Source organism: Arachis stenosperma, chromosome 9, assembly GCF_014773155.1.
Source record: "Arachis stenosperma cultivar V10309 chromosome 9, arast.V10309.gnm1.PFL2, whole genome shotgun sequence".
NCBI classification, from domain to species: Eukaryota; Viridiplantae; Streptophyta; class Magnoliopsida; order Fabales; family Fabaceae; genus Arachis; species Arachis stenosperma.
The window spans coordinates 107,467,976-107,479,166 of record NC_080385.1 but is presented as its reverse complement, the minus strand read 5'-3'; the positions used below and the strand labels follow the sequence as shown (position 1 = coordinate 107,479,166).

At 31.5% G+C, this 11,191-nt stretch overlaps 1 protein-coding gene across 1 annotated transcript; it reads left to right on the top strand.

The window, feature by feature from the left end:
- Positions 1 to 5,602: 5,602 nt before the first annotated feature.
- LOC130951050 (aluminum-activated malate transporter 10) lies at positions 5,603 to 9,169 on the top strand. The gene is made up of 6 exons (XM_057879663.1): positions 5,603 to 6,039; positions 6,404 to 6,544; positions 6,835 to 7,107; positions 7,430 to 7,548; positions 7,657 to 7,800; positions 8,398 to 9,169. The coding sequence occupies exons 1-6, from the start codon at positions 5,682 to 5,684 to the stop codon at positions 8,917 to 8,919; spliced, it is 1,557 nt and encodes a 518-aa protein (XP_057735646.1). The 5' UTR covers positions 5,603 to 5,681; the 3' UTR covers positions 8,920 to 9,169.
- The last annotated feature ends 2,022 nt before the right edge of the window (positions 9,170 to 11,191 follow it).

Genomic DNA, 11,191 nt, shown 5'->3' with positions numbered 1-11,191 from the left:
TTGGGAGTTATGATTAGTTTCTGATTGATGTATTAGTAAAGTATGAAAAATCAAGTTTGTTCAGTATAGACTTAATAAACCTATGCTTGCAACAGGTTGATCATTCATATAGTCTAGGAAACTGATTAGATTTTTTTATAAGAAAAGAAAGGTTTTGGATTTCTAAAAAATTAAATATTATTTCTTTGAAAAGGTTTTGGATCATTAGTTTGCGAACGGATTCCTCACAGTTTAGAATTTCACAAATAAATTCACGTTGCTAGTATAGCTTCTAAACCAACAAAGAATCCTTTCGTACAAAAACTTGTTTGTCACTAAAGCAAACCCAATAAAAATTAATAACCGAAGTATTTAAACCTCGGGTCGTCTCTCAAGGAATTTCAGGAAGGTGTGTTTATTATTGGTTATGAGAAAGGTATCTTTTGGGTTTTTGAAAGGTTTGAACAAGGAATGTAAATGACAAGGAAGTAAACTAATTATCATGAAAACCCTTGTAAGGTATAAGAACTGGACGTCCTATCCTAGTTATCCTTATCAATTGTGATGAGAATTGACTTTTGCTCCCACTTGGTCAACCTCTAACTATGAAGGTATGTTAAGTGGATAAAATCAATTTGATTCCTCAGGTCTTAGTTAATTCCTAAGAAAAGACTAGAGTTAGGGGAATTCAAATCAATTAGCAAAGAATTCTAATTTTCAATCAACAAGGAGTTTGATAACTCAAGTGTCTCCAATTACTCAACACAAGCTAAGAATGTAAAAAGCTAAATTAAAATCATAAATATGAAATACCTCAAATTGCATTAAATAAAGAAATCAAATCCAACATGGAGTTCATAAACAAATAAAGAGAAACTAAATTAAAAGAACATTGAACATGGAATTGAGAAGAAGTTAAGCTAACCTAAGAGAAATCCTAAATCCTAAATCCAAAGAGAGAGGAAAGAGCCTCTCTCTCTAGAAAAACTACATCTAAAACTAAAATCGTTGTGTATGAAATATTGCATGTTGTGTCAATGAATAGATGCATTCCTCCATTTTATAGCCTCTAATCTATGTTTTCTGGGCTGAAAACTGGGTCAAAAACAGCCCAAAAATTGCCCCCAGCGATTTCTATTAATTTTGCAGATCGCGCATGTCATGCGTACGCGTCAGTCATGCATATGGGTCGCTGGTCGTTTTGGCGTGTCACGCGTTCCCGTCAAGCACGCGCTCACGTCATATTGCAGAACTCTAATCCACGCATACGCGTCAGGCACGCGCACACATCACTGCAATTTTCTCCATGTCGTGCACGCGCGTGAGCCATGCGTGCGCGTCACTGCTCGCTGGTTATCTTCTTAGTTTCTTGTGTTTTTTCCATTTTTGCATGCTTCCTTTCCATCCTCTAAGCCATTCCTGCCCTATAAACCTTGAAATCACGTAACACACATATCAAGGGATTGAATGGTAATAAGAGATGATTAAAATTAGCTAAATTAAGACCAAAGAAACATGTTTCCAATCATAGCACAAAATCAGGAAGGAAAATGTAAAACATGCGATTTATATGAATAAGTGTGAGAATAGTGGATAAAATCCACTCAATTAAGCACAAGATATACCACAAAATAGTGGTGCATCATTAGTTGTTAGTTTTTAAAAGATTCATAAGACGAACGATAATCACTGCCTTGAAATCAAACTTCTCTTTAAACATATCTTCTTATAATAATTCTTAAATCATCTACTGAGAACCCATTTGAGGACAATGTCCTCACTCCCCTATAGAATTTCTTTTTTTGTGACAGGTTCTGGAAGCTTTGGCACGAAGCCGCGATCGAACTACAGAACTTTATATATATATATTTTCATTTTCTATAATTGTATATTAAGAAGTTTTGAATAAGTCTATGTATTTATTATTATGTAGATATGATACGTAATTATGTGATTTTAAAGTAAATACTTTTTGCTTTCATAATTAAAGATTCTGTTCATATTCACGAAGGCTCAATATTTATTAAATATAGTCTCAAATTAAACGATTAGAGGTAAGTAATGCCTAAACTTTTAGTACGATAATATTTTCCTTCCCAACACTTTCTATCCTCTAATTTACTTGTTCTATAGCCGTTATAGAATTTACAAAATTTTGTAACAATGGAACGTTAAGGAAATGGTTTAAAGGCATACAATTTGTTCCAAATTCTAGAAACTAGTTATTGGATCTCAAATAGGGGTTACAGAAGTTAAAAAGTGAATTAGATAGGCAAAAATAATTAAAAATCATCATCTTTGAAAAACAGGACAGTTGTATGCACAAGTCCCCCTTTGCACGTACGCGTGAAACGCGTAAGAAAAATATTCAATTTGGAAATGCGGGTTGTGCATACGCATGCCTCGTGTGTACCCGCAACTCCGTTTTTGTGCATGCACATGAAACTCGCACGAAATCATTTCTCTTCTGTTACACCCCTCATGCGAACGCATACCTCAATTTTCTGTAACTTCTACAAAATTCAGTTTTAAACCCACAAATTCAAACTCATAAATTTTTTTACAAAATTCTGTTTTTCTTCATTCTTAGATGGTTTTAAAGATCTTTCCCTTAGCTTTAATTTAAGAAAATGTCATTCAAATCCAAACTCCAAGCGGCAAGTTATGACCCGTCGAAGTTGGCTAAAAATATGATTTTTACCAATTTCACCTAATCCTTTAATTCCATCCATTCTCAATTCAATTCAATCCTAAACTAGTTCAAAACCATTTATACACATTCCAAACACTCATTCATCAATTCTCAACCATTCCAATCCTAAATTAACCCATCCACTTTCAACTTATTTAACACATTTCATCAACAATATGCAACATTCATATATTCAAACTCTCAATCAACCCAAAATCAATCCTCTCATTCTCATACAACAATTCACACTGCTTAGCTCAACTTACCACATAGGAGATTTCTTCACCCTATCACGGTCTCTGGGCCGATTTCCATAAATCGCGATATTCATACATCTAATTATTAATGAAAATTTCAACACGCATACTCATTTTCATGCAACATAACACTAACATATATTACAATATCCACTTTCAACAATATCACGTCACACTCCTCAATTTCATGTCAAAACACATCAACCAACAAAATACTCATACTAGTTATTATTCAAACACATCAACAATCAATTTCATTCAACTTATCCTATGGGCAAGTAACCTAGGTTTTCACATAACCTTACATAATGCGTACTCAAAACTACCACCCATACCTTAATATCGCAATTTCAAGCTTCCAAGCTTTCCTTTCCAAAATTTCACCAAGCCAAGTTTTTAATTACTCAATCTAACATCACATTATATAATTTGGCACAATATTAAAAATTAGAGATTTTATAAATTGATGAACCAAGAGGAAAAATGGTTCTGTACTTTTACTCACTAAAATTAGTAATGAATACCACCAAAAACACAAGTTAGAGAGTCCCTATAACATCAAAATCACCAAAAATTCTCAATACGCAAACTAAAAATGCAATTTTAGATTTGAATGAAAAACGGGATTGAAATTTTGAATTACTCACCAAACTATTCAGATAGAATTGAAGAAGGAGAGACAAGCTTTGCGTGGCCACAAACAGTGCGACAATTAGAGCTCCGTGGCAAAAGTTATAGAAGTTTGACGGTGAAGCTAGGGTTAGCTTTTCTCCCCTCTTCTCCCTTCTCTCAATTTCAGCTGCCCTTTTCCAAAATGAATGGAGGATGTGCTGAATTATGGGTTAAGTATGGATATATATACTTGGACTTGGGTCCAGTGTGACCCAATTTCATTTTCTCAATCCGTTGACCTAACTTTGGGCCAAAACTTTTAAGATAAGCGGTTTAATTCACACCCTAAATATTTTTATTTTCTTAAATTATAAATATTAATTCTCTAATCCTTTTTTTATTTCATATGATTTATTTATTAGTTGTTAATTATTTATTTAGTATTTTGCAAGATTTTACACCGTGAAAGAAGGGCAAAGACACGCCCCTTCGATGCTGCCGCTGCCCATCGTGCCCCAACGATGCCGTCCTCTATGCCACCAACCGCCACAAATTATCCACAGTCAATTGAAAGTGAAACAAGATCACGCATCACAGCAACAACGAATGCGTACCACGTCACGGACAAGCATTGTCTTTGATAAAAACAACGCTTTTGTGTGTTTAACTAGTATTTTTAATGGGTTGCCTCTGTTCGATTTTATTGTAATATTAACATCACATAAGCTGTTTTATTAAACATGATGACCTCAGAAACAATTCTTAAAAGAACTTTATAAATGATGTAGCAATATTCAAGTTATAACAATATTCAAGTTTTGAATGTTTTTTCTCCTAAGTTTCGATTTCTTTTCTATGTTTTAGATGTTTATTTTTTGGGGTTTTGAATGAATTTTTTTAATAGTTTTAGATGTTTCATTGCTTAGGTTTTAGATGTTCTTTGTCTAATTTTTTTTATGTTTCATTTTGTTAAGTTTTAAAATTTTTAAAATAATTTTAGATATCTCACCATGGTTAAGTTCTGGATTTTTTTTATTATGTTTCGGATTTTTTTTATTTTGATTTAAAATAATTTTGCAATGATTTTGGTTTTTGTTATTATTTAGTTTTAGATTTTTTTTTATAGATTTTGAATTTTTTTATTAGATTTTAGTTGTTTCTCCTTATAATTTAAATTGATATTTCTTTCAAAAAAATTTTAAAAAAATTTTGGACATCTCATTTTTGTTAGATTTTGAATATTTTTCTATTATATTTCAAATGTTTTTATTTGAAATTTTAAAAATAATTTTACGATGATTTAGACGTTTGCTATTATTTAGTTTTAGATATTTTTTAAATTTTAGTTTTTTTATTTAATTTTAAATATTTTTTTATGATAATCTGAATTTTCTTTCAAATTTTTTTTAAAAAAAATTTGTAATTAACTGTAGTTGAGTACAGCCGATAGAATTGTGATAAATTATGTACACATGTATACGCTGAACTTTATTTGGCTTGAGTGCGTCAGTGCGTGCATGACTGCATGTGCATACAAAAGCTAAGATAATGCATACGAATTTTGAGTGTTCTGTGATATCATATCATTTATGTCAAGAGGACAAACAGGAGACTTCAACTTATAAATTAAATGAACAACAACATCATTAACAATAATAATAATAATAATAATAATAATAATAATAATAATTTAGCATTCACATTTTAATTAAATTTTTAAAATAAAATTTATGTCTGTTTATATGATATACATTTCACTTAATTTAATTATTTGTCAATGGATGTGAGACTTTATTTTCTAAACTTGATATCTCAAACTCTTTATAGCATGCATATCCTAAAAAAAAGGTAATAAAAGTTGACACTTGTGATGATGACATTAAAATATAATCCCTGCTGCTTTGGAATTCAAAGTGGAGTGTATATTTTATCCTTATTTTTTCTAATCAATAATATTATTTTCTAATCTTCATATTGCATACAGCAAGCACATTCAACATTAATTCTCTAACTATATAAATGCAAGTGTCCTCCACTACTATTTGTTCACCTATAGATTCTCGTTGCATATTCCATCACTTTTACCACTAACTTTGATAATAATAATAATTCAAACAAATAGTTTCCAACAAGAAGCTAAGATGAGCCAACAAGAGAAGGAAGTGGTGCAAGGAGCAGTGGAATGGAAGATCAAGGTAGGAGATGATGATAATGATAACCACTCACCAGCGTCGTCATCATTATTATTATTACCATCACTGATGGTGGCTTGTATTTGGGGAGCGATACTAGGGGTGGGTATGAAGGTTTGCAAGTTTATGAAGAAAGCATGGCAAATGGGTTTGGATGACCCTAGAAAGTTCATCCATGGATTGAAAGTTGGAGCGGCACTTTCAGCAGTTTCATTTTTTTACTACATGAAGCCTTTATACGAAGGAGTTGGTGGAAATTCTATGTGGGCAGTCATGACAGTTGTGGTAGTTTTTGAATACACAGCGGGTAGGTAATTAATACTTATAATATATACCAAATTTAATTTTAGTGCATTGTGATATTTAAATTATTTTATAATTAGCTTAATGTTGATAGTAATTACTTAGAGTAGGAGTACATACGTTTTTTTTTGAAAAAAAAAATTAATTCTTCTTATTTTGATAATTTTAAAAAAATGAAAATAAAAAATTTTATGTACTCATAATGTATTTATACTATAATTAATTACCATTAAAACTAAACTAATAAAAAATAATTTAGATAATAGGGTGAGCATGAAAGATGTTATTGTAAATAATAATATAGAACATTATGAATGTAAATAAAAAGAATAAAATTGCAGTAACATTATGGATGCATGGAATTGCAGGGGCAACCATTTGTAAAGTTATAAATAGAATATGTGGGACATCACTTGCTGGGTTTCTAGCCATTGGGGTTCACTGGTTAGCTAACAAAGCTGGAGAACAATGGGGTCCTATGATTGCTGGTGTCTCTCTCTTTCTCTTTGGTAATACTACTCTTTGTATGTGAATGTGCATTATTATTTAGAATAAATATTATTTTGAGTCTTAGCTGTTTGTCCGAAGAACATTATTATTATTTAAGCTGCTTTTGTTATTAGTTGAAATGGTCCCTCACATATGAACAAATTATCATGTATCGAATCGTCTAAAATTGAAAATGAATTGAATCTTCAGATAAATAGGCAGAAATAAATAAAAAAAGAGATTTACTCTATTGCTTATTAATTAGTACATAATTATTGATAATCTTGCTAATTAATTTGTGTGCATGCAGCTTCTGCAATAACATTCTCGAGATTCATTCCTAGCATAAAGGCCCGTTTTGATTATGGGTGCTTAATATTCATACTGACATTCAGTTTGGTTGCGGTGTCGGGTTATAGAGTTGAAAAGTTGTTGGATTTGGCACAACAGAGAGTTTCAACAGTTATAATTGGGACATGCCTTTGTATAATAGTGAGCATGACCATTTGCCCCATTTGGGCTGGTCAAGAGCTTCATCTTTTGGTTACTAACAATCTTGACAAGCTTGCCAACTCCCTACAAGGTCTCCCCTGCTACTCCATTTTATTTAGATTTTTAACCGTTATTTTTTTTTATGCATTCTTAGTTTAAACAGTAAAGACCGTTTATTTCCAGTATTTTACTCTCTAACAAAATTTTATTTTTTAAAATAAGTAATCAAAAAATTATTCACACATTAGATGGATTAATTTTTTGTGTCATTTTGATTGAAGATTAATTTAAGTATTTATTTAATTCTTAAATTATTTAACAAAATAGTTAAAAAAATTTAGTTAGGTATATTATCGTATATTTTAAGTAAATATGTTACTTAATAAATAATATAATTGTGTATTTAATTTCAGGTAATGTAGATGAGTACTTCAATAATAATCAGCAGGAAGGAGCCAGTGATGAAGAGTGTAGAAAGAAACTGATTGGTTACAAGTGTGTCCTAAGTTCCAAAGCAACAGAAGAAACTATGGTATATATGTGCATCTACAGATAGAAATTCAATAATAATAATAATAATAATAATAATAATAATAATAATAATAATAATAATAATAATAATAATGTGTTTTGTATATAGGCAAATTTAGCAAGATGGGAGCCTGCACATGGGCGGTTCAACTTCCGTCACCCATGGAAGCAGTATGTTAAAGTAGGAGCCTCCATGCGCACTTGTGCTTCCTGCTTAGATGCTCTTATTGCCTGCATTAATTCACATAACCAGGTAATTAACTAAATAAAATAGTAAATTATGGATATTTAATACGAGTTATGTTAAGTATATATTAAAATTAGTCATTAAAATTAGTCACTAATATAAAATATATATTAAAATATAAATACACATTGAAAATAAATTAAATCACACATATATTTATACATAAATATATTGATGATTGATTTTAGTGGTTAATTTTAGTGTACAAATAATATTTTTAATTTAATACAGATTAATCATTACCAACGTAAAAACTTATTCTAAAAATAATTCAATTACTTGTACATAAAAAAATTATTGTTCAATTACTCATATAAAATATATATTAAAATATAAAATATACATTAATAATAAATTAAATAATATAAATATTTTTATATAAATATATAATAATTAATTCAATAACTAATTTTTAGTGTACATACAATTTATTTTATAAAAAAATATATATGAGCTAAATTTGTATGTACGGTCTCTTTCGGTTTTATATATAAAAGACAATGGACAATAAATGAACCGACGTAATATCTTTTGTATTTTTAACTTTTATCATGACCTTTTAGATATAGTAATTGAGGTAGAAAGCAATGAATTTTTTCGCAGGCTCCAGATCACATAAAGAACAAGATTAGCGGCATCTCAGTGAAACTGGGATCCAAATGTGCCAACGTCATAAAAGAGGTAGCAACAACAATGAGGAACATGACAAAATCATCCAAAGTTGACGTGTTAATTATGGAGATGAACGATGCAGTACAAGAACTGAGGGACTTGTTGAATAATTCACATTCAAACAATCTATTGATTATCCCACAAAAACCATCAACAACGACAAACGAAGAAGATGAAGAAATAGTGGGTTCAGTAGTTGAATTGAATATGATGATGATACCAGCAGTGATGGAAATAATTCAGGTGGTAACTGTGGCTTCATTGCTCATTGAAACTGTGTCGCGTGTGGAAGACATTGTGAAAGCCGTTGATGAACTATCAAATTTGGCTAAATTCAAAGAACCCAAGTGTGTCAAAGACAATAAGATCCACCCAACCAAGCAGCAGAATCATCATGATGATGATCACGAAGCAGCCAATAATAATGATAATAAAACGCTCCAAATGGTCTGAAAATCGAAAACTTGAATGATATTATATATATGTAGAAGGTCTAGCTGTGTACATTCTTTGGTACATGATAGATTGCATGTTACATATATAAAAATTCATATTATGAAAGGATACATGAACCAAATCTGTGGAGAAATTAAGAACAAGGAACTGAAGAAAGGAATACCCACACGCACAAAATCCACCATAAAATACTAATTTTATTATCCTAGAAAACACTTAAATTACGTTTGTAAAAAAATTCATATCCAGTATTATATTCTAGAAGTCTTCAAAATGGATTGATTTTTCTGTCAAAAAATACTAATTTATTTTATACAATACTTTAAGATTTAATTATTCTATAATAAAATAAATAAAAAATTTATTTGTCCATACGCACATTAAAAATTTTATTAAAAACGGTAGAAAAACTAATTAATTGAAGTAATTCTCAAAACTTTTAAAATAATAAAAATTTATTAAAAATTAAGTATATTCCAACCTAAAATTTATTGAAATCGATTTCGGTATTCATACAAATTATTAATATCCTCCATTAACAAAGATGCTATAAACTCACAAAAACCGCTAAAGATAGAAATCAATGATGATAATATATATATATATATATTTGACGTATTATAATTTTCAACGAAAAGTAAAAACTAAATTTTTATAATAGAAAAAATTATAAAAAAAAATTTAATCATACAATATATAAATTTAGTGAAAATCTTTGTTTTTTCACAAAATTTTATTATTCACTAAAAAAATGTTCATATTAATGAGTTAAAGCAACGTGGTTCAAGTCTTACCATGTGGATATATTAAAACAATGTCGTATATGTTTTGGTGCTAAAAAAATATTAAACAATATCATTTGAGAGTTTGAACAATACTAAAAAGAGGGATGTAATGTTTTAGTAGTGTTTAAACTTTCAAACGACTTTGTTTAGTGCCTTCTTTAGCGCCAAAATACATACGATATAGTTTTAATATATTCAATGTGGCAAGACTTAAACTACGTCACTAATAGCGTTAAGCTCCGATGACGAAAGATATACCAAGAACTACATTGTTACACTTTTTTTTTTTGAAATAAAGGAGCTCAACACAGTAGAGTGGAGCATCAAGAAAAGGTAACGACACCCACAAACAACTCCTAGCAAGTAACACAAAACAAATAAACTCCTCATGTTCTCTCCGGCATAGCCATCAACAACATGAAGAGAGTACACTCCTCCACTCATCACAGTTAACCATGGACATATTGATGATTTCCTCAACATTTCTGCTCTTATTTTGAAAAATTCTCCTGTTTCTTTCCAACCAAATGTTCCAGATGATCGCACAAAAACTTCTTAGTCGTTGCGTCCGGTCCGCTTTCCTTTCCGGCTCTTCCGTCCAACTTAGAAAATGGTCCTTCATAATTCCCGGAAGAGGTCCCAGGCGGACAAATACAGATAACCAAGCACTCCACACCTGCCACGCAAATTCACAGCCAAGGAACAAGTGGTGGATCTGTTCCACATCCTTGTTACAAAGAACACAGCTCTTGTCATCCTGATTGAGTATCCCAAGTCGAATAAGCCTCTCCTTGGTGTTCACCCTGCCTGTCAAGACAAACCAAGCAAATAACTCCATTCTTGGCGGGACTACACCTTTCCAAATGGTTCTCGTGAAGCTGTAACTGGTGATCTCCTCTGATAGCACTCCTTCTTGAAGCACCTGCACAAATGAGTTAGTCGAAAAAATACCAAGTTTATCATATTTCAACACCACTCTATCCTCCCTATTTGGTGCTAGCCTCACTGGTCTCAACGCCTCATGTAGCTGACTCAACAGATCCAACTCCCACTGAAATAGCTCCCGCCTCCATAGAAAGTTCCAAACCCACTCTATCCCGTCCCAAAACCCACAATCCCCAATAACCGAATCACACTGGCTTGAAACAGAGAAGAGTCTGGGAAACCGATCTTTCAGAGGACCACACTGTAGCCAAACATCCTCCCAAAACCGGGTTCGACGACCGTCACCAACCTCCATGGACAGGCCTGTAATAATCTTATCTCTTATATTGTGCTCCTTTATCTGTAACTGGCATATATCCTTCCAAGGTCCTCCTTTAGTAGGCAACAGTTGAGTGGACAGCAATTCATTCGGCTTTAGGTGATTACAGGAACAAACCACCTTCTTCCACAGAGGGCACTCTTCCTGCGCAAATCGCCACCACCATTTGAACAAGAGAGCGGTGTTTCGAATCATAGCGTCTCCAACTCCCAAACCACCT